The 24789-nt window shown below is 40.8% G+C and overlaps 2 protein-coding genes across 2 annotated transcripts; one reads left to right on the top strand and one right to left on the bottom strand.

Moving 5' to 3' along the window:
- Positions 1 to 1964: 1964 nt before the first annotated feature.
- On the top strand, positions 1965 to 14705 carry fam171b (family with sequence similarity 171 member B; the record flags this gene model as incomplete). Its single annotated transcript, XM_083988262.1, has 9 exons — positions 1965 to 2076; positions 4067 to 4315; positions 6362 to 6595; positions 10070 to 10162; positions 11163 to 11321; positions 11415 to 11594; positions 11683 to 11796; positions 11891 to 12014; positions 13358 to 14705. The coding sequence occupies 9 exons, from the start codon at positions 1965 to 1967 to the stop codon at positions 14703 to 14705; spliced, it is 2613 nt and encodes an 870-aa protein (XP_083844388.1).
- Positions 14706 to 16081: 1376 nt separating this feature from the next.
- On the bottom strand, positions 16082 to 23611 carry zswim2 (zinc finger, SWIM-type containing 2; the record flags this gene model as incomplete). Its single annotated transcript, XM_083988250.1, has 10 exons — positions 16082 to 16165; positions 19248 to 19586; positions 19810 to 19978; positions 21016 to 21098; positions 21198 to 21282; positions 21409 to 21660; positions 22031 to 22268; positions 23165 to 23205; positions 23299 to 23375; positions 23462 to 23611. The coding sequence occupies 10 exons, from the start codon at positions 23609 to 23611 to the stop codon at positions 16082 to 16084; spliced, it is 1518 nt and encodes a 505-aa protein (XP_083844376.1).
- Positions 23612 to 24789: the final 1178 nt, after the last annotated feature.

Genomic DNA, 24789 nt, shown 5'->3' with positions numbered 1-24789 from the left:
TGTGTTATATCAGTTGCAGGATGCTACAGACCCCCTTCTGCATCAAAGGATACTTTATCCTCATTGTCTGACTGTTTATCATCTATAAAGTATAATGAACTGGTTTTAATGGGGGACTTAAATTGGGACTGGTTAACTCCTGCATCTGATTCTTTTAAATGCTTCTGTGATTCAGCACTTTTGACCCAAATTATAGACTCACCAACCAGGCCAAATAATAAACATCCTGAGAAGTCAACGCTCCTTGATTTGATTTTAACAAATGTTCCGCAGAAATATAAAGCCATTGCTGTCTTTGCAAATGATGTTAGCGATCACTGCATAATTGCTTGTGTGAGAGACACAAAGTTGCCAAAGTGTAAACCACGCATTATACTAAAGAGAAATTTTAAATTGTTCTGTGAACAAGCTTTTTTAAATGACCTTTATCTCTGTGACTGGACCAAAATAAATTTAATCCCAGAGCCCGAGATAGCATTGCAGTACTTTAAATCATTATTGTTAGACATTATAAATAAACATGCTCCTCTTAGAAAACACAAGATTAAAGGACGTGATAACCCGTGGTTCTCAGAGCAACTGTCTGAACTAATTCATGAACGAGACCTTGCTTGGGCAACTGCAAGAATATCCAAAAATAAGTCAGACTGGCAACATTTTAGGTACCTGAGAAACAAGTGTGTCTCCCAAATACGTAAAGCTAAAGCAGATTTTTATGTTAATGAAATATGTGATAGCACAAACAACCCTTCTAAATTCTGGAAGATGATTAAATCATTGTCTTCAGGCACAAGGGACACTGTACTTCCGAATACTTTAAAGCTGAATGATGAGATCATTACAGAAAAGAAAAGTATGTTAGATTCCTTAAACCAGCATTTTATATCTTCTGGTTTGTTGTTTGAGCAGGAAATGAAACAAGATACGAGTCAAGTGGATTACTCTCTGTCTGGTGAAAATGTACTTTGTGATTTTGATCTTGCTCTCATTACTAAAGAGGAGGTATACAATGCTCTCATTAAGTTAAATACCAAGAAATCCTCTGGTCCTGATGGGTTAGACCCATACTTCTTGAAAATTGCTGCTGAACATATTGCAGAACCTTTGACATATATTTTCAACTTGACTATAGAAACTGGAATAATTCCTAGTGTCTGGAAGTCAGCATATGTCACTCCTTTATTGAAGGGTGCATGTCATAAAAAGATTGAATATATAATTAATAGACATTTAATGAATCAAGACACATGGTGTTATCAGTGTTACAGCCATCATGTGGTTCGGTTTACAGTCTTTACTGTTGGTGCAAACAGGGCCGTTGCTAGGAATTCTGGGCCCCCTGAAAGAATACTAAAGTGGGCCCCTGCCCCCCTGACTTTTCTATTTAGCCTACTTTGTTTTGATGCTAATGCAGCATTACTATGAGTATTAGTCAGGGTCTTATGCAGAATAATTCAGTCATACAAAGATTAGACTACTGGGTTTTTTTGGGGACCTGGGTGCAAATGAATTTCACTCACAGGCTCTTCCTGTCCCTGCAGAAGCTCCACCGCCATCGTCTCTTCTGCTGCTCCAAACGCTCGGCCTTGAAACGGCAAAAAACAAAAAACAATTGATTTTTAGCAGCTTTAAATACAGATCCAGCCCAAAAACACACAATGGCAATTTAGAGTTAGAGTGTTTCTCATAATAACAGCAGAAAAATGTCTCATGATGACTTCTGATCTTAAAAGTTGGCCAGGGAGACCCCGAAACAATGATACTAGACAACTCTACTGCTATACACTCTACACCATTAGGTCTACATTAAATTAAACACTAGTTTAATTAGTAGTAGTAATAATGTATCAGATCAATATAATAATCACAACACAGATCACATCAATATAAAATCATTGACAGATAATCACAACACAAAAAAACACTTGTGTGGAGCCGTGGAGATAAAAAAAAAAAAAATAGGGATGTCAGTTTACCGACAGAGGGCCCATGCAGACCCCAATGATGTAACAGCATCACCCGTCTCATCAAAGATCTACAACACATACGGATGTCTCACTCTGAAGCTGTTTGCTGGTACATTAACCCTTTAACTGCCTGCATTTTGGGTCATATATCTCAATGAGAGGAGTTAATTCCTAACTTGGTTCAACCTGGTTAAGCCACCACTCGGTTGAGGTACGCTGTGATAAAGAAATCCACTTTGTTCTTAAATAGTAGGTATTCTTCTTCACACCCCCTACAACCAGGAAATCCCAAACACTAAAATCATGTTGACTGTTTTCAGTCAAAATTTGAAAGGTACAGATAGTTTTCTGACATATATGTGTTTTAGAGTCCTTACTAAACAGAATTATGTCACTTGATATCATCTAAAAACCCAAATTAAATGTTGAATATTTCTTAAACATGCTCAATCAAATGGTTGATTTGTCCCTTGATGGTAATTGTAGCAAATTAAACTAATAAAATTGACTTTTTTTGCTATAAAATCTACCAGCAATGTGACTGTTGTGTCCCAAAAAACACAGACAAGGTGTGTTCAGATATTAAAACAAGAAATGAAATTTTTTCTATTGTTTTGCGGGATTTCCTTTTCCTATTTGGATGCAAAAATTAATATTTTGCACTGTTACATATAATCAGAAGTGTATTGAATGTGGGAATTCTGTGCTGTTGCACTTTAACACAGATATAGTACTGATGGGAGAAGTAGAAATGCAATATTTCCTTGTTCAAAGCATTTTTTCGTGGTTGTAATAAAAACCAGAGGTGTTTTGTGGCGTACTGAAAGAAATAGAGTGTATACTATTCAATGCCCCAGACATTTTTGCTGAAAAATAATAATTTTCACAAGAATTTGTCAGGCGAACGGTACTTTTTTTTGGGTCTTTTTTGGGATGTTGAGGGTGATATCTTAAAATCCAGTTGCAACAAACCCCAGAATCTTTTTTTTCATGCCTTCCCCTGTGTGTCAAGATACTCTCTGCCAAATTGCATAGTTGTTTGACTATTTATGCCATTGTAGTACCTAAATATTTGCATTTACATAATTTTGCCAGCAAAATCACCCAAGAAGAGGGGTTTCCAGCAGTTGTCCACCCAGGTTTTAATCCTTTAAGTTCCTAGAGATCATTTCTGGTGTCAAACCTTTTACAACGCTCTGTGTCTGTTTTTTTGCTTTCCCCCCTGGGTAAGCAGTCTAACCTTTGTATGACTGAATTATTCTGCATAAGACCCTGACTAATACTCAAAGTAATGCTGCATTAGCATCAAAACACAGTAGGCTAAATAAAAAATGATAATACATAGTCTAAGAAAAAAAGTGGAAAAGTCAGGGGGCAAGGGGCCCACTTTAGTATTCTTTTAGCAATGGCCCTGACTAATAATAGTTTATTTAGCCTAGGCTACATTGAGGGCCAGTGGGTGGTTTTTTTTTTTGTTTTTTTGTTTTTCACAGTTCATCAGTGGATTCAAAAACAGCTCGAGTGCAATGTCCAAAAAACAATTGTAGCTATTTAAGAAATTTCTGTTTTTTCGCTAGTTATAAAGAAAATGTGTTTTACCGTGCCATTGTGATAGAGTAAATTACACTTTTGATCATTCCACAAATGAAGAACTCCACTATACATTTAAATGAAATTTGAAGTTTGGATTTGAAACACATGGTAAAATATTATTTATGTAAGCCTATACAGTATTTTTATTTATTATTTGTGGGCCGGATAAGGTTTGGCTGTTTGAAAGACACTGAAGAAACAAAAAACAGCAAAGTGACCACATGCCAGTGGGTGGGTGGGTATTGTAATTTCTCACAGAGTGACGCATCGCTTTGTTCAAAAGACGATCTTCGGCCACACACGCCCAGCCTCAGCACCAGCGCATCCATCCTTTCTCTACGTGGTGTGTTTTCTTTTTTTTTTTGCCCCCTCTCCTCTCCTCTCTGCACTAAGATTAGGTAGAAGAAGCCGTGTTCGGGATGAGGATGAGGATGAGGTTGAGGCCTTGGTGGTGATCAGGACCAACCAACCCCGCCTGGTTCTCCCCGGTTCTCCCCCCCCTCCAGAGCTCCGTTATGCTCCCCCTGCTCCCCCTGTCGCCATGCCGCCCGCCGCTCACCGCCACCTGCCGCCGCCGCCGCTGCTGCTCCTTCTGCCGTCGCTGCTCCTCCTCTGCTGCCCGGATGGGCCGGTGAGAGCAGCGGCGCAGGGCGGCGGCCTGCCCCCATCCTCCTCCTCCTCACCCGGGGACAATGGAGGCATCGCCGCGGTCGGACCCTCGGAGAACCCCCCAGCTCCCCCAGCGCCGACAGCAGGTGATTACCAACCAGAAAGCATCTGTTCTCTCTTATTGTTATTGTTAAGAGGGCTGTGGAAAATAGGAAAACTGTGTGACTCAGGATTGAATCAGGCAGTGTTGTAGCTAATGTTTGTTTTTGTCACACTGAACCCAATGTTGCTTCATAGCTGCATGCAATAAAATTATATAGCTACTGTATGCAATTTCTTTAGATCATATCTTAACCTGCTGTGTTTACCTTTAATAATATATGTTTAATGAATCAAGGCAAATTTATCTGATAAAACTTGTATGGGTTGGGTGTTTATCAGACACATGGTGTTCTCAGTGTTACAGCCATCATGTGATTCTTTGATGACCCTATTCGGTCTAATGCAGAATAATTCAGTCATACAAAGATTAGACTACTGGGTTTTTTTGGGGCCCCATACTGGTCGCTGGGCCCCTAGAATTATCATCACCTTTTCCCCCTATACAACGGCGTCTGTTCTCTCTTATTGTTATTGTTAGGGCTATGGAAAATGGGAATGAGCTGCAACACAGGGAACTGTGTGACTCATGATTGAATCAGGTAGTGTTGTCTATGTAGCTAATGTTTGTTTTTGTCACACTGAACCCAATGTATGGCTTCATAGTTCTGCAATAAAATTATATATAGGCTATGCAATTTCTTTAGATCATATCTTAACCTGCTGTGTTTACCTTTAATAATATATGACCCATTTTTAACAGCCTGAATCTGCTTTGTATGCAAGATTGCAGTCTTTCATATCACCACGTAGGCCCATAATAAGACGGGAAACATGATATTTAAATAGAAAGTAAACGCTTATTAAGTTTAAAAAGTTGATAAATCAAGAATTATCAAATTTTATTCCCACACTGTTAAGATATAAGTCTCATATTTATATTAATAAGCTATTTGGATATAATCTGCAGCCAGTCTGGCCAACAGACTAATAGGATGATGTATACTATGGAGGTTTGAGGGATTAGGCTTTTTATCTGTTTGGCCTGAGCAGGTGATGCTCTAATGGGGGACCGCGGTAATCCTGTGCTGCTCTGCTGATACAGCTGGTAAGTCAGTGTGCGCTGATGGCCTCGCTGCTGTGTTTACATCGGGCTTATGAGCACGTATGGTCATTTGACACAGTAATAATCTTTAAAGAAAATGCACAATAAGAAAACAAATATGATACAAAAAAATAGGCAGGAAAAGGCAGAAACTAGTTGAGGAATATTTTAGATTATAAAAATAAAGGAGCTGCTGCTGCATATTAACTACATGTGCCTCTACATTATATTAAAGTGATCATTAGCGTTGGAAGGGGAGAAGTGAAGTTCTTCCCTCTCTGCTGCCACTTGGTTTTGATGTATTTTTCATTCTCCCAGCGCCTCGGCTGCTTGCCTCATCACTTTTTCATGCTGAGAGAAAGGTTACCGAGGACTGCTGAGAGAGAGGATGTGGTGGAGTTCATGATGCAGACACGTGTTTCAGACATGTACATAATACAGGGTTCCTACAGCTTAAGCCAAGTTACATTTAAGACTTTTTAAGACTTTTTTAAAGCCACTTGAAATGAAATTTAAGACCGACTTCATAATAAACACAAATGCAGAAAAAATAAGAAAAAAAACACCTCATCAATTACATAATAGGGTTAGAGACAATTTTACCCACTTTCCTATGTGATCCAAGGTAAAGTGACTGCTACATGAACATTGGATTGTGTCTCTTTCCAGCTGTCCTTTCAAAATAAAAGCATAAAAAGTCCGGATAAAACAAAACACTGACTCGGGAGCTGGTGGCAGTGAGAAATTTAGCGTTGACGGCCGCCACTAACTTCTCTATGTCGGATTGTTACCAATTATTTTGAGATTTGAGACTAATTACACCATAAAATACTGTACCACTTACCATGTGTTAACATTTTTAAGACATTTTAATGCCAATTAAGGCCTTGTTTTTAGATTAATGAATTCAATGCCTTTTAAGACTTTTTAAGGATCCGTAAGAACCCTGATAATATCCCTCCTGATCTGCCGAACGTCTTCTTTCCAGAGCCCCAGTTTGCCCTGAAGGTCCTGGTGAGGGACGCGGTGACCCGGCAGCCCGTGCCCGGGGCCTCGGTGGACGTTTACGTGAACCACACGCTGAGGAGCTCCGACCGGACGGGGGATCGAGGCGAGGTGCTGCTCTGGGTGGCCTACAGCCCCGGACTCAGTCTGACGCTGCTGGGCAAAATGGACGGCTACGTCCCCAGCCCGCTGCCATGGAGCACCGCCAAGAGACCAAGTGAGTCCCTTATACACTTACCCTGCCCTAGACTGGACGACAATCAATCAATGTGAAGTGAAAACAACCAGTTAACACAAGCAAAAGTCAGAAACTCTTTTGAAAACTGAATATAAATGTAAATCTCAGTCATTTCCCCCTGAAGAGACTTGAATAGAGACGAGTAGATTGAGCTTCACTCTCTCTCTATACAGCTGTGGAAAAACATTAAGAGTCCACTTTCACAAATGTTTCACACTAACGTTAAAATAGTAACATCATCACTAACGCCGGGTATTTTTTACCCGATATAATATACCCATAAAAAAATATTTCTCATCAAAGTATATTAAAATACAACAATACATGGCAAATTGAAGTACACTTCCTTAATTTTCCACTATACAATGTTTCACAAAATGAAAAAAAGATCATAGTGACCCTATAAAAAAATGTCCAAAATTTGTGATTTTATTTTGTTTTTTTAACAAAAACTTCCTTAAAAAAAAAACTAATGGAGCTGGGACTTTGTCCTTCAGACCCATTTGTGGGACATTTGAGACTTATTTGGTGGAGTAAAAAGAAAAAAGAAACATTTTCAGCATCACCAGAAACAGTTGCCAGATTTAATACATAAACACTAACGTCGGGTGAAATCCTGCTGAAAAAACTAGGGATGGGAGCAGGGTAACATGCCGACCTTCAATGACGTCAGTGAGCAGTATGAAGCTACAGGGACCCATGAAACTCACACAACAGCAACATCATGAAAATTATGAAACAATAATTTCATGGGTGAAAATCACCCGACGTTAGTGTTCTAGGGTTAAAAAGCTTCTCTACATGCAGTCACCAACACAAACACAACTCCTTCTACTTAATGAGACACTGATGAGGTCGTCACCTGAACCACATCTAGTTTTATAGGAAGATTTAAAAAAACCACTGCTGGGATTAAACATTGACATTATCCCACCAACACTTCCTAAGTCAAAATATCCATGTTGTGTTATTTAAGAATAAATAAGAACATGTTTTCGTTGCATTATTTATTATTCAAGGTCTGAAAAGACTTGATATTTTTTTAAGTTGTCACTTTTTGCCAATAAGTGCTCTAAAATGACAATATTTTTATTTCAATTTTGGGAGAAATGTTGTCACTAGTTTGTAGAATACACTAAAAATCTTCATTTGACTCAAACACACACCTATAAATAGTAAAAAACCAGAGAAATTAATCATTTTCAAGTGGTCTCTTAATTTTTTAAGCTTCATTGTCATTCTTAAAATAAGAATACAACCAGTGGCCTCAGGTGTAATTGACAAATACACACAAAATAACACACAAGAGTGGCCAACAGGAAAAATAAATGAATAAATCAGCTAAGAATAAAATGTAACAATGGTTCACAGTCTAAAAGATGTGTATACTGGAGGCATAATGAGGTAAAGGAACATCTATATAATATGCTCCAACACCATTTGTCTGCACTTATATTTACCATATTAACTCACACTCTCTGATCTGATGCATTATTTATGTTCATTAAAGATTAATGAAGTGTCTGCAACAACATACAACTTGTCACTGGCTGGTGCAGTCAAGTGTAACTGAACGCTGCGTTGCATAGGCGGCGTCGCATTGATTGTTCCTATATGTTACTGTCGAGTGAAACGTATCCCTGCCTCAGCGAGACTGTCTTTGTCCTGCACGGACTCAGATGGCAGAGAGGGGAGTGGGGGGTGGGGGCTCTTTAGCCACACGTTGGGGTAATAAAGAAAAAGAAAAAAAGAAAAGAAAAAGAGGGGGCCTGGATGTGCTGACTCTATTGTCTGTGTTGCTACTTCCTCCTACTTCCTCTTGTTTTGAACCACCCTGAAAATGAAAATGAAAAAAAGATGGAGCAGGTGTAACATGGGATGTTTTATTTTTTTTTAAAGAGGAAAGGGAGTCATCTGTCTGTCTGTCGAGACCAGCTCGGCTCTGCATTGTCAAAGGCGCCTCCCTTTTGTGCTGCTGAACCCTATAACAGCAGGCTTGAAGTGTGATTGCCATCTGCTGGTGGTAACACAGCTCTACAAGTCACTGCAACACTGTCACTGTCTCATCTTGAAGCAGTATAATTTGCTTAGTTTTGACAATTTCTTAAAATTTTCGTCTGTCAAACTGGTTTTTAAATGTTTGCAGAACTTGGCTCCAGGTGTGCTGTGTAGTCGTTTTAGAAAACAAAATAGTGATAGGATCACCAGAGGTACGGCAAGTGGCAACTGTAAAATCTCAATCAGCCTTCTCTATAAAGTGTTCCTTCCCAGATGTGGAATTCACTACCGACCGAAATAAAACTAACCCGAGACATTAGAATTTTTAATACAAAAGTTAAAATCTGGCTGAAACAACAACAGAACTGTATGCATTTTAATGTGTCATGACTTGGTATGATTTTAGATGTATTGTACATTTTATAGTGTTGTATGTAACTTTGATGTCTTTCTTCTTACCTTCTTTTTTTCTACTAAAAGCCGAACTAGGGACGGGAGTTGGAAACTAAACTAGCATTAGCTATAATCTCTGTCTGCAGAACATCAGTCACATTGACTTGTTTGTAACGAGTGGAAGTGTCACTATGTTAACCTGCATCGTCCCTATCAAATAAACTGAATTAAATTAAATTAAACACAGAGAGACTGAGAAAGCCTGACCTCTGTCTCTTGATACATTCTGTATTATTCACAGTGGTGGACAATAACAAAGTAAATTTACTTGAGTATTAGATTTCTTTGGTACTTATTACTCTTACTTGAATACATTTCCAAGACAAATATTTTTTACTTTTACTCGAGTTAATTTCTAGGAAGGCTGAAAAGTACTGGTTACTTTCAGGTCTGCTCTTTTTTTTTTTTTCTAAAATACTATTGGACAAAACGTGAAAATGACAACTGCTGTCCTCTTATTCATTTCATTCATTTTATTTGTTTTTATAGGTGTTTCTGAAGGCTTTATATAACATTGTGGTGCATCAGTGCAGGTGGTTTCAAAGAGTTAATTCTCAGAAACAAGAGTTAAAAGCTCCTTACATTAATTTAGAAACAATTAGAGTCATTCATTGATGTGAAAAATAAGAAATTTACTCTTACTCTTACTATTACTTAAAGTAAATTTAAAAGCATGAACCTTTGGATACTTAAGTACCTTTAAAAGCATACTTTTTTACTCTTACTCGAGTAACATGTGGACTGAGCTACTTTTACTTGAAACGGAGTAAATTTTGACCTCTGTCCATCTCTGATTATTCATAAAACAGGATATAATTTAATATCTTACACTATATCTGTTGTAGTTTTACATCTGTCTATTCTGAGGCATATGGTGAATGAAGAATAAAGAAGCAGGGGGAGATATGAATAATGCAAATTAGAAAGAAAGAAAAAAAAACATGATGAAACAACAGTTTTTGTTTTGTGTTTGACCTTTAACCTTTGTCTGTGCCCCTGCAGTTTTCTCTGCTGTGACGCTGCTGCTGCTCCCTCACAGTCAGGGGAACGTCTGGCTGTTTGAAGACTCAGTGCTCATCACCAGGAAGCTACCTGGTATGTTTACATTATTTATGTTTCTTAATTAGCATCCATCATTACCAGTGATTTCATTTTATTTTTGTTTCTTATGTCACAGATCGTGGATTAATTATAGGTCCAGTGTGTAATAATCGGCTAGGTTTATTGGCAGAATCATACTACCCATGAATATATTTGTACAAGTGTATAATCGCTATAAAATAAATTTTGTTTGGTTTTCGTAGCCTTATAATTATTTTTACCGTACTGCCATGTTTGTACGGCTCAGAGTGTGAGCGAGCTCTGCAATCTATAATCTGAACGCTGCATGTCGTGGTTTTCCCCCCATTTTACACACTGGACCTTTAAATTTAAGTATTTTCTTTATTAATATCAGATATTTCTATAATTACTATAGACTGAATCTCCTTGTTGTTTACATTCTACTTCCAGGTAGAAAACCAGCACGTAATTTGAATGAGATCAATAGTAACGAACAAGAGTTTAGCTATATATCATATTTTTCACGCCCTATCACCATTTAGACAAATCTGAAATTATTGAAGAAACATTACTATTTATCTGTGTGTGTGTTTTGTGTTGCTATGTGTTGAATTTATTCAGTTTGGGGCAATCACAGTGTCTAGAAAGCATCAGTGGCTCAGCTGACAGGGACAGCTAACGGTAGCTAAGCTAACGGTAGCTAAGCTAACACCAGGACGTCAGCTGTTAAACTCCTCCCGTTGTCGGACACGACATGAAACTACTCCAGTTAGTTCAGTCATGTTGTAACTAAGATATCCGCTGGAGAAAATATTTTTTCATGGACCATTTGTCCAATCATTGGTTTTATAAACTTTACAAACATCAGATTAGTCTAAACGGTGATATAGTGACATGAAAAATGAGATGTATATAGCGAAACTCTCGTCCGTCACTATTGTTCTCATGCTGGTTTTCTACCTGGAGGTAGTTGTAAACAACAAGGCGATTCGTTCTATTGTCTTGCTAATCTTATGCCGTGTTGTTTTCACAGACAGTTCATCCCAACCGAAGGTGAAATTCCCCAAGAGCCTCCTCACAATCTCTGATAACAGCAACATCTCCTCAGTGACAGCGTATCTGACTGTACCACAGCACTACTTAGCAAAAGACTGCGCCAACTGCACTCCAGGCATCATCAGCAACAAATCAGGTAAGTGTTAATAAGGCCTCATTGCATTTATTCTTAAAGTTTAAGGGCTTTTGAGTGGTAATTAGAAGAGAAAATGCTGTACCTCTTCTCCAGGGTTTAGAAGCATCGAGCTGAAGGCGGTGGCGGCCGTCAGCGTCCTGTTGTATTCGGGCGACGAGGAGCTCCAGGTTCGCGGTCCCATTCAAATCAGCCTGCCGCTAGGACGCAGCAGCAGCAGCAGCCACCTCCGGGCTTCGGACACCGTGCCGGCCTGGGCCTTCAACCTAAAGACAGGTACAAGGAAGAACACAGAGAAGCAGTTTCATTTAATCTGATTTGATTTACTGTGATGGAATTTTTTTTTTTTTTTCATTGTCTGAAGGTGCCTGGGAGAATCAGGGACTTGGAATAGTGAAGAATGTTGGTGAGGGACTTGTATGGACCTACACCGCTTCCCATCTGGGATACTGGATTGCTGCACCACTGCCCTCAAATGGTACGATTTTTTACATGTAAATACAGTTTGTTGAGTGTTTTGCTGGAATTTTCATTAATAAGTATGTTTGTTTATTCAAATTCTAACCATTTAGATTATTTTGGACATGGGAGCACGATGGATTTCATATCATACCACACCTATCTGTTAATTGGAATACTGGGAGGAACGCTGGCTATCGTAATCGGATTTCTTTCCTTGCTGCTGTGTCACTGCGGGTAAGAAGTCAGGTTTAGTTTACATTTTGGAAATCATTCAATAGGGGTGGGCGATATGGCAAAAATATCATATCACGATTTTTTGAAAATGAAGTCACGATTTCGATTTCATCACGATCTTAAATCGAAAAAAGGAAAAATAGACAATTTAGGCCAAAGAACCTTTCTGAACAGATTTTAATCTAAATAGTTGCAGTTTTGCCAACATGTGCAAATAACGTAAACAGGGTAGCTTTCAATTAACATGAAAGTAAAATATCAATGAAGACATTACTGTTTGTTTTATTCAACACAGTCATTTTAACAGGATTTTAAGTATATCAAAACACTAAATAGCTGATTGAAAAGGGTCAAATAAAGTAACTGTTGTTATCTCTTTTAGCAAACTTTGCAAATGTCCTTTGTTTGCGCTTTGCAGCATAGAACTGCAATTTATAGAATGTGCCCTAGACCAGTCATTCCCAACCTGTGGGCCGGTATTGCAAGTGGGCCGCCAAATCATTTTCAAAATAGTATGATTTTTGTGGAAATTTTTTTTAAAAGATATTATATGTATAAAAAATAAGCCTGGGAGATAAAACGATCTCTAATCGGGACCGCGATTATGATTATCAGCTATGGACATGTTTCCTTGATATCACACGGCAGAAATTAATGCGACAGACACCTGTCGCGACTGTGTAGTAGCCTAGAACACGGTGCGTGTGGAGCGGTACATGAGACGAGTCCGCCACAAATGAAAATATTATAATAAAAATAATAATAATAAAAAAAGAATAAAATAAAAATAAAATATGAATATTCTTTAAAATGAAATTAACAGAATGGTGTTTCTGGAGAGATAAAAAATAGGAAAACAACAACTATGTAAATCAAACCAAACTGTGGACTTGTGAACTGTCTCACTCTCAGTGAACATGAAAGTGAACTCTCCCAAACTGAAGCCTTCTCTGTTATTCAGGATTTGGTCAGGATGCTCCTCCAACTGGCAGCATCAGCTGTGTTACAGTAGTGACTGTGGAGCTTCCTAAATGCCCCCTGCTTTCAGTTTAGTCCTGAATCTTTATCATTAAATTAAATTTAAAAAAGCTCTGAGAACGCATCATTTGGTCAATGTAGGGATGAAGGTGGGCCGCGAACATTGTTTAGATTTTCAAGTGGGCCCCGAGTTGGAAAAGGTTGGGAACCCCTGCCCTAGACGATCCTACGATCTCTGCACTTTGGCAGATCGTCTACACACTCTAATCCTTCACGATCTAATATCGCCATATCGCCCACCCCTATCATTCGAACAAATCTGTAAAAAATCTTGACGTGGCTCTGTTTCTTCCCCCGTTACGCAGAGGTTCTTCTCACCGAGAGCCCAGGAGGAGGAGGAGGAGAGCGCGCTTTTCCAAACTGACGGTGGTGAAGAAAGACCAGACCACGTCCACCCACATGGAGGAAGGTTTGCTCTTCAGGTCCGGCGACAACAGCCTGGCCTCCTGCAGCGTCCAGTGCGAGCCCTCGTCCACGCCGAGGCACAAAGCCAACAACTACAACATCTACGTGGAGGACCCGGGGAGCCGCTCCGGCGTGGCCCCTCTTTACGAGAACATCGCCTCGGACCGCATGAAAGGCCCCCACCAGGCGCCGCCGCATCACTACATCAACAGCGAAGAGGTGGCTCGCATCCGGGAGAAATCGGAGCAAAACCGCGCCAACATGAACAATGACAACTTCTTCCAAGACAAGCTGGTGCATATCTACAACCAGCCGGTGGCCATTATTCAGGCCCCGGAGCTTTTCGGCGCTCAGGAGCAGCAGCTGTCTTCGGGCTGCAAGTCCGCCACTTTCCCGAGGAACGGAGGCGAGTACGACGCTCACTCTGAGCCTGCGAGTAAAGACAGCTACACGCAGACGCTACCCAAAGTCCCGCACCACCACTCCCAGGGTGGAAGCAACCCGCAGCAGAGCAGCCAGGATGAGCCGCAGCCTCTGGAGACGCCTCCCCAAGGCCAAGGCCCCAACGCTGCGGTGTGGGGTCGCTACAGCAACCTCCTGGAGTCCTCCGTGTCCGTGCCCGGGACTCTCAACGAGGCGGCCGGTATGGCGGCGTTCAGCAACGTGCCGAGCGAGCTGCAGGGGATCTCGGAGCGCACGCTGCTGGAGCTGACCCGGGGCAAGTCCTCGTCGGGTCACCACCCGCGGGCCTGGTTCGTGTCGTTGGACGGGAAGCCGGCGGCGCAGGTCCGCCACTCCATCATCGAGCTGCAGGGCCGCCACCGCCCGCCGAGCAGCAACGACACCAGCCTGGACTCGGGCGTGGACATGAACGAGCCGCAGCAGAGCATCCGCGAGACGGAGCGCGAGCGGCCTTCCATCCGGGCGTCCTCTCTGCCGCACCACCACAGCCGGGCGGCGCGGTACGGCGGCGAGGAGCAGGACCTGAGCAGCAGCGAGAGCGGCACCACGGCCACCTGCACGCCCGAGGACCCGTACCTGAGGAACATTTTAGACGGGAGCAGCGGGGCCATCCCCAACATTCCCGAGGAGCGGGACGGGATGGACACGTCCAGCGCTCAGGAGGACAGCGAGTCCAGAGGCACCCCGCCCCCGAGGCGCCTGAGGAAGGTGAGGGAGAAGGGGAAGACGGAAAAGAGGAGCGCCAAGCACGTCCGCGAGGGGAGGCCGCTGACGAAGAGGAGTTAGAGAACGGCTCATCGTCACATACACATTTTCATTCACACATCAACAGAGGTGGGGACTTGGACTCGAGACTTGAGACTTGACTTGGACTCGAGACTTGAGACTTGACTTGGACTCGAGTCCCGATTTTGATGACTTAAGACTTGCTTGATCAAATCAAAAAAAGACTTGAGACTCTACTTGGACTTGAGAGCAAAGACTTGAGACTCCACTTGGACTTGGTTGGGACTCAAAGCAAAAATCTTAGGACTTGGTTGGGACTCGAAACAAATATGTTAGGACTTGGACTTGGCTTGGGACTTGAGAGCAAAGACTTGAGACTCTACTTGGACTTGGTTGGGACTCGAAACAAAAATCTTAGGACTTGGTTGGGACTCCAAACAAAAATCTTAGGACTTGGACTTGACTTGGGACTTGAGAGCAAAGACTTGAGACTCCACTTGGACTTGAGAGCAAAGACTTGAGACTCTACTTGGACTAGAGAGCAAAGACTTGAGACTCCACTTGGACTAGAGAGCAAAGACTTGAGACTCCACTTGGACTTGAGAGCAAAGACTTGAGACTCTACTTGGACTTAACCCTCTTGACTTGAAATTCGAGTATAACAATTGAGGCGTGGTCATGATCTTTACGTATCATTAATTATAATCGATTTGTTTGGGACTCGAAACAAAAAACTTAGGACTTTGTTGGGACTCGAAACAAAAACCTTAGGACTTGGTTGGGACTTGAAACAAAAATCTTAGGACTTGGTTGGGACTCGAAACAAAAACCTTAGGACTTGGTTGGGACTTGAAACAAAAATCTTAGGACTTAGGACTTGACTTGGGACTTGAGAGCAAAGACTTGAGACTCTACTTGGACTTGGTTGGGACTCGAAACAAAAATCTTAGGACTTGGTTGGGACTCGAAACAAAAATCTTAGGACTTAGGACTTGACTTGGGACTTGAGAGCAAAGACTTGAGACTCTACTTGGACTTGAGAGCAAAGACTTGAGACTCTACTTGGACTTAACCCTCTTGACTTGAAATTCGAGTATAACAATTGAGGCGTGGTCATGATCTTTACGTATCATTAATTATAATCGATTTGTTTGGGACTCGAAACAAAAATCTTAGGACTTGGACTTGAGAGCAAAGACTTGAGACTCTACTTGGACTTGCAACATAGGGACTTTCTCCCACCTCTGATACATCCCATCAGTCATTTGACATCCAGCTTCATCACACGGTGTCAAAAGCGCTGATTCCAAATTAGTTTTTTTGCCACTCCGTGCTCACACAGGCATTGTTGTTGTTAAGTTATGTGATTGTACAACTTTGCCAAAGATTGCATAAGCTAGCTGAAGAAAAAAAAAGAGAGAAAAAAAAAGCAGGATCTACTCCTGTACGTCATGTTCAAGCATCATGTAGCTGCTGTTAGACGAGTTCGTGCACCATGTTCTCCTCACCCTCCCCTCAATCTGAAGATCACCAGCGAGATTCTTCACAGCAAAATGTCCGTGTGAACACGTTATCCCATAAGCCCCTGGTACTGGCATTAAAGAGGGTGCCTTCTTACTGCCTCTGTGGTCATTAAGCGTGATTACATAAGGCACGGTAATTGTCGACATTTAGTAAAAAAAAATCTGGCGAGTTTGCAGGATGGATGGACACAGATACAGGTCAATGTGTATAGTGCACTTATCCTCACCATAAATGCCTGCTGTAAATTAAATAAGACACAGAAGCTTTTCCCGGTTATCTTGTTTAGTTTTTTTTATCATCATCCAGACTCATTTCACTCTGAGGTCGATGAAAAGACTTATGAGTTATGTCACTGTCAGAATCAGCTTTCATGCCATCAAATGCTTCGTATCAGATTTGCTAACTCACTAACTCGTCTGACTTGAGTAAAATAATTCATCTCCACTTCCCTCTGTGACTGATTGACTCCCCGGACCCCTGATGGATGTTGGAGTAAAAACACCGATGTACATTGTAAAGCTAAGCTGCCAGTTGATCACTCTTGATATTCAAGGTTGTAAGCCTACACTTGTTTTAAGAATGCATGACAATGGATGTTTTTCCTCGTGTGTATGAAAAATGTTTTTGCGGTTTCCTTTAGGGCTAACATTACGTCATTGTAGCTGTTAGATTACTTGGTGATTGGGTGAATCATTTCACTATAGGGAGACTCAGTGCTGTGCTGTGCTGCCAATTGAGAGGAACAATTGCATCAATAATAATACACCGGGAATTGTTCACTGCAAGAATGACACAATACAATATAATAAAATTATTACCCACATTCATGGGCACCACAAGAACACGCACTAAAATACAACAAGCTAAATTGCAGTTAAATTGCATCAAACTCAATATTCACAATTAACAATCGTCAATAAGGAAGAAGAATATGAAAACCTCATTGTTATCACTTTAGTGTTTAATTACTGGACACTTTGTCGTGAACAGTATTAATCCCTTGCAACTATTTTCTTGACAACATGACACGAAAACAGCTGGTGCCTTCCAGTTTGCTTTGACCGCCTGAAACTGAACAAATATATACGTTTTTGATTGCAGATTAGCTTAGCTACTCCTTTTTGCTGCAAAAGAACGATAGTTTTGAACATATTTTTCAAAGGAAAGTTAAAAAGCAGTTGTGCTTAACATATGGCTGTAGAGTTGGTTCATGATTGATTGTCAAATTTTGTTCATGTCCCACACAGGAGGAATTGCTGTTGTTTTTTTTTTACATCTCATTTAGTGCTACCATCATACAAATTTCAGTGAATATTTAATTCCCATTAGACTAGAAATCTTTAGTCTTGTGTACTTTGTGTTTAGTGCTAATTAGCAGATGGTTTTGCAAGCTAACATGCTGGAAGAAGACCTGGTGAACCTTACGTTAGCATGTTGACATTAGCATTTAGCTCAAAGCACCAATCCTGCCTAAAAAACAGCCTGGCTGAGCTGCTGGCATGGCTGTAGACACGACACGTAGTCCAACACATCTTCAACAGCTATTTATACGGACACATATTTCACTTTGGTAAGAAAAAAGAAGAAAAAAAGTCACGTGTATGCCTGCCTTTCATATCCGTTCTCTACTAACTGATATGGCAGCTTTTGTCTTGAGTCAAATAAAGCACATTACACTTTAATAATATGTGCCCATTTGTTACACCGGCACGCAACATTCCCAGAAACTTGTAAAAAAAAAAAACTTCAGCGTGTAAATATCACAACGATTACGACAAAGAAAACCTGATATCATTGCCTTTATGTGATTAATTAAGTTTGGCAAGAAAAAAACTCACCATGACTACCAGAAAACAAATACACTAGCAATATTTATCAGAAATTACAATCTAAAAGCAAACTCTGCAGCAACAATTTCGCCATATTTAGTCTTCCATCATGGTACTATGGTGTGTTTTTGTTTCTATGTATATAGTATGGCAACATTTTATGTATTATAACTGTGACTTTTAATTTGATTTGTGTTGTTCTTCCATCAGCAAAGGTCTGCGAGGTCCATCAGTGCTTTTCACTGAATGGTTGAATGACAAAGTTTTTAAGCAACTGTTGTTTTAGACGTGTTAAATATCAATGTGACTTTTCGTTTAAGGTTAGCCAGAAGAGTGAGTGTCTTTTCATTGGGAGTGAACTCCACTTCAAGCCCGAGCTTTGTATTTTTTAAATGTAGCAACCAGTCGAGCACTTAATCATTCAGTATGCTAACAAATGAAAATACTTTCTCCTGCTCTCCATCGGCTTGAAAACACGCGGTATATCCCAGCTTCAACGGCAACATGAGGAGTAGTTTGTAAAACACTTTGTGCTGGTAATTTTTCGAAAGCAAATCAAACCTACTGCCACTCCCATTTTCAAAGTGATCTCTGAATGTATTTGTATTGATTTCAATGTGTTCTATAGTGTGCTCCTCTTGTGTCCGGCCATTGAACCTCACAGGCTTTTGTTTCTTCCAAAATGGGCACCTCTTGTGTTTACCTCTGTAATAATGGTAGTGTTATTATTAGTCTTGCCTTTTTGTGCACTAAATTAATAAACATACTTGATACCAATTCTTCATATATTGATTTATTTCGATATAAACTTAGCAGATACACTGAGCTAAGTGTCTGTCTTCCTGCGATAGTGTGTGTTTATCAAGACGCCGGTCATTCTCAGCTCTGGAGTAAGTTTCTTGTTCGTGTCTTGACTAGTTACTGGAGAAGTTTTTTTAAGCTGCAGTCTAGTTCGCCTAGCAGAACAGGCCAAAGTAGCTGTGTCACTTTGCTCTGGTCTACACAAACCTACAGAAAGGTTCGCCTGTGGCTGCTGCTGCTGCTGCTGCTGCTGCTGCTGCTGCTGCTGCTGCTGCTGCTGCTGCTGCTGCTGCTCTCTGATTTTGGTCACAGTTACAAACATATCAGGTGAGACAGGGCTGCACTGAGTTAAAGTCTCTTTGGAGAAACAGGTGCTTTGACCGTGACCCGACTCGAATTTACTCAAACTTCGCTTTTTCTGCAACACTCCCTTTCCTCCCTTTGTTACAGCATCTGTCGTGGTGAAGCCCCGGCCAACAAACGGGTCGCTTGTTAGCTTTTGTGGGATGTTTAAAGTATCTGAAGAGGCTGTCAGCACTTCTAAGTTAAGAGAGCCGTGTGAAGGGGCAGTTTTCGTGTTCCTGTCCTGCAGTGCCACTCCGGGGACAAACAGGTCCTTCAAGCTGCGACCTGCTTTGGCCGAGTCACTGGAAAGGCAAGAGGCCAAGTTATCATGGGATGTCTTCCTTTCACTGGTTCTCCAAGTCAAAGGATTATAAATGACATATCCATCCAAAGGGCAGGAGTTCAACTTCCGCAGGATCTCGTCCGCACAGTCCACGTGGAACTGAAGTGTGTGTGAGCATGTGAGGACGAAAGGAAGACACACACAGTGGGAGCTCAATTTTTTTGTTGTTGTATTACATTTGTTTCACTCGTTCACTCGGTTTTAAATTTAGTCACTTGCAGATGTTTGGCAAAAATAAAAACAACCACTATCAGTATTTTTTCTATGATTTTGTGTTATGATGTGATTGTTTTCCTTTTTTTAAACCGAATATCAGTCTTACCTTATGTTTACAAGGCAGAGTTCGTAGACGTTGACCCAGGGTGAAAGTCTGCAGACAGAGTCGACACTGTTGCCCCTCGTCCAAGAGCAGAGACCCTGATCTGACCTTCACAGAGGGAAGACAGCCCAGCACATGTTCTGGTACAGGGTCGGCAGGCACCAGGAAGCTGCTGGGGATCCAGATGGGAAATAGTGAGTGGCAATATTTTCTAGAAATACGACTATGTTGATAGTAAATAGGGCTGCAAAATGATGCCTTTATGCCGTTCTCTCTCCTCATTGGATAAAGGTTGTAGGATACAAGGAAAGTTTTCTCCTCGGCTTACAGCAGAGCAGAGTGACTGAGAGACCCGTGTTTCAGACCAAACACTCTATATTAGTGATTGCTGTCGGAAGATACAACTATTTAAGACTTATATTAACACAAATATTCCGCTTACTTCTGCTTTAACGGGAATATATGGGAATTAACGAGAATAAACAGGAATAAATCAGAAATTTACAAAATTGAAGGTTGGCTCTTAACAGGGAACTTATATATAGTTAGGGGAAATATATTGTAGCATAATCTTGGCTAAAACAACCGGATTTAATGCAAGTACACCTGAATGCTATTCTATTCTTCAATCACATGCTTACTGCAGGGCTATTGAGGCCACGCCCCCCACGTGCACTGTGCATTCCTCCATCACATGCACAGATGATTTCTTGAACCTTGGAGGCCACACTTTTGAGCCCAAAGATGATATTTTACTCAACATTCATGTTTTTGTTGTTCAGTAAAATAATTGATTGTTCATACAAGAATTAAAACTTGATAAAGTTCTACTCACAAATAAATCTGTTGAAATGTCATGTTTTTAATTGTATTATTTTGCATGGATGTCTGCTTATGTTATGACAAAACAAAATATTTACATTTATGTTTGGATATGATACAGTTTGTTTAAATTACCCACAATTTCCAGATAATTCCTATAAATTCCCAATAATTCCCATAAATTCCCATAATTCCCATGGAAAGTGAAATTTCCACCCCTTTGCAACCCTAATAGTAAATAGCTACAGTTCTTTTTCAAACAGAAAGTCTGAGGTTGTGACTGTCTGCAGCAACAGGCTGCCTTTCTCCTCTCTAATCTCATTATCACCCTCAGAAAACCATCAATGTTCAGCGTTAAAGTGGCAAAGTTTGTCTCCAACAACTCACCTGTCATCTGCTGAATGAGAGGCAGCTCCCTCTGGTTCATCGCTCAGGTCTTCTGCCGCGAGACGCCACTGATCTCTTCTTTTCTGTGTGAAGAACAGAACGTGTTCAGTGTCTTTCTGATCTGAGATGCTTGAACATTTCTGTTGTGACATGTGTTTGACAGCAGAATGCATATATCTTACAGTCCGTGAAGCAAACTGATGCTGTGGGTGGCAGCCTTTCTTCTTGCAGTCCTCACACAAATAGAAGTAACTGCAGACCATGCATCTGAAACAACACAGATGTGGGAAATTTACTGAATTATTCATCAAAAAATCTAAAATGGCTGTTAAATATGGTCAGTTATAATGTATTAAATTATATCAAATACAAATAGAACTAGCATAAGCTTACTTAAAACATTTGCCAGTGATAGGAGAGACTTGGCAGCTGCTACAGAGAACTCCCAGGTGCCTGTCTGGCTTCTCTCTTTCAGCAGCAGTGAAGAGCTTTGCTGCATTTTTCACCTGCTCCTGGAGCGACTTCAAAGAGGCAAAGTCCTCCCTGCACAGAGGGCACTTCACCGCTTCTTCCTTCTCCGAGAGCCTCTGATGATCTGCCCACACTTTCATGCAGGAGATGTGAACATTATTGCCGCAGCTGAACCTGGGAGAAACGAGGACAGCACGTGGTGAGAGCGTAGATAGAATTTCTGTCAGGAAATAAAGATTTTCCGCATCATTTTGTTCTGTTTGAAGGATATGTCCTCTTCTGACAATGTCCAGAGAATTGAATCTAATTTTATTACTTCCTACAATCTGTGCCGGTGGTTTCCGCCGAACATGCTCTTTGTCAACAGATCATGCTATAGAGGGATTGACTATTATTCTGTACCTTGTAAATATAATGGGGTCGTGTTCTGGCCAGCAGTGCAACAAAAGTTGACTCGAGCATCTTTACAACATCCTGAAACACGACGGTACTGAAACAACAGTCTGAAATCCCGACCCCGGCTTGACCACGGCCGCCTACACACCTGCAGAAAGACACGGGCAGTTTTTTCTCCAGCAGGTCCTCTTGACAGATTGGACACACATCCTGGGCTTGGATCGTCTTCCGGCAGACACTTCCAGCCTCGGGGCCTGCGACTGGTTGGCTCGAGGTCCCAGAAGCAGCAGCAGAGGAGTCATTTTCCATCCGGTTGACTTTGGTTTGGTGTAAACCATCGAGCACCTCTGAGATCTGTCTCTCCACAAGTCCATGTTGAAATGAATCTGGATCAGAGTTATTTTTAATATCACATGTCAAGAGCAGGATATGTGCAAGAGTGGGACATTTTTTTTCAAGTTGCCTTTATGAACTATAAATACACAGACTATAACACAAATGTTTCAGTGTTAATTTGAAATCTTAAACAATCTTTAAAGGGATGGTTCAACATTTTGGCAAATTGGCCCATTGCCATAATCCCTATAGTCATAGCAGTAGGTTTGTTGCCTTTATTTGTCGGTGCAAGCTGTTTTTAGAACGGCGGAGCAGAGCCGTGAGCTGCTCAGAGCTACGCAACGGAGGCTCATTATGGGATTTCTTGGTTTCCCTCATCAAACTCATCAAATACACAATCCAACAACTCCAAAACGCTCTGGTGGACAAGTTGTGACCTGCACATTCACCACGCTATGAGATAATAACACAACGTTACGAGACGGAGTTGTTTTTGAGGTAAATCCAGACACTGCTTGCCGAAAAACTGCCCTCAACAGGAACACGCATCAGCAGTTTTGCATGAATTTACCTCTAAAACAACTCTGTCTGGTAACATTGTGTTATTATCTCATAGCGTGGTGAATGTGCAGGTCACAACTTGTCCACCAGAGCGTTTTGGAGTTGTTGGATTGTGTATTTGATGAGTTTGATGAGGGAAACCAAGAAATCCCAATCTGTAGTGTAGCTCTGAACAGCTCGCAGCTATGCTCCGCTGTTCTAAAAATAGCTTGCACCGACAATTAAAGGTAACGAACCTGCTGCTATGACTATAGGGATTATAGCAATGGGCTAATTTGCCAAAATGTTGAACTATCCCTTTAAAAATGGGAAATACTTTTGTCAAGTCTGCAGTTTTTGCAGTTTTCTCATATCTGAAGAAACGCTATTCATCAAAACAACTTACATTCATGCTCTCTGGGTAGTTTGAATTTCCTCAGTAAAACCCTGTAATGAAAATGCATTTTAGTTTTGTTTCTCAGAACTAAGAATTAAAAAAAATTACTGTATACAATGGTGCTTTCTGTGTGTTATTGATACCAGCAGATGTGTTTGCACGGCTCCTGCTCCTTGGTGAACCCGGGGCAAGAGCATGTATGTGGGTCACCCAAGCACACCTGCAAATAAGAACAACAGAACACATTATCCAGATAATCCTGGGGAAATTTGAGCAATATGCATCCTGAATCACAGAACGATTTACCTTGAAGCTTCTGGCCTCTCCGTCTTCTTTGAGCAGAAATCCTGTGGGGCCGTAGGATTTGAGGAGGAATATAGTGGTGTTGAGGGCTTGGTCCTGGTGGGCACTCACCGCATCACTGACTGTGTTCCTCCAGGCACTCTTCTTGAACATCCTGTCAGTGCAGAAGTGCATTAGTTTAGATAGAATATATATGTATAATATTGTATATCAATAAGCTCTGGTTTAGATTAAATTAGAAAAACGTTATTGTCTGTTTGTCACAGAATTTCATCTTTGGCGTGGCTCAGAACATATTAAAAGGAAACAGACATTCCTCAGACACAGTAAAACAAAGTAAAAATAAAATAAAAATCAAGGACAACAGGGAAGAAAAACACAGACATAGCCTACTGCATATTGATTAAAGTGCTGACAAGGTGATTTACGATCAAACTAACTAACAGGCAATAATGAAAATGAGAGCACAACAAGGTGCTGTGGCCCTCTCCATCACCCACTTTCTTTCACTTACACTCTATAAATAAAAAATATGAACAGCAATAAAAGTATTTAACTGCAATTTAGTCAGCGGTGCAGTTCACAAAAACACCCCTAAAGTTACAATACAATACAATACAATACAATAAATCTTTATTATCCACCATGGTGGAAATTTGCCCTCGGCTCACCGTAAAAATGCAAAATTTCATTAAAAACATACAGCAGTTAAGAATGCCGTTAAAAACACAGATAAAACATATAGTTAGAAAGAAAAAGAGACTGTTAGTTATATATATCACAAAGGCAGACTAACTTACATAGATAGTTTTCTCATATCCCACCTTTTAGCATGCACCTGAACACAACACACCTTGTTTTTAGCCCTGCAGCTAACAGGTGACGGTAGAATGGCTAATTAACTACTTATAGCTACTTACTACTCCACTTTACTCATAACGACCGGTATCAACAATGTAACACTGCATTTTAAAATGTTTATCCACTAACGTTAACTTACTTTATCCACTTTTAACCACAGCAAAGCACGTTTTAGTTGGACTTCCCGTTGCTAGTTTGTCCATTGAGTTTATTACCAACAACTTTCGACAACTTCCGGGTTCAGTAGTTTGATAGAAACACTTCCGTTTGATCGATTTAACCTGTCGAGATGTAACGTTACTCACCTGAGAAAAGAAAACACCTGTCTTTAATTGAAATCGTCCATGTTAAAGTTAAAAGACCAGCCGCAACTGTTGGTTTTGCCCCTGTCGCCTGGGGAACGACAGTACAGCGTCATGGTAACCTGACTGTTGCCATGGAGAATTCGAACTTTTTTTTTTTTCTTTTTT

The sequence above is a fragment of the Trachurus trachurus genome (genome assembly GCF_905171665.1).
Source record: "Trachurus trachurus genome assembly, chromosome: 2".
In the NCBI taxonomy this organism is placed as follows: domain Eukaryota; kingdom Metazoa; phylum Chordata; class Actinopteri; order Carangiformes; family Carangidae; genus Trachurus; species Trachurus trachurus.
The sequence above is the reverse complement of the archived record's forward strand: the minus strand, read 5'-3'. Positions and strand labels throughout refer to the sequence as shown.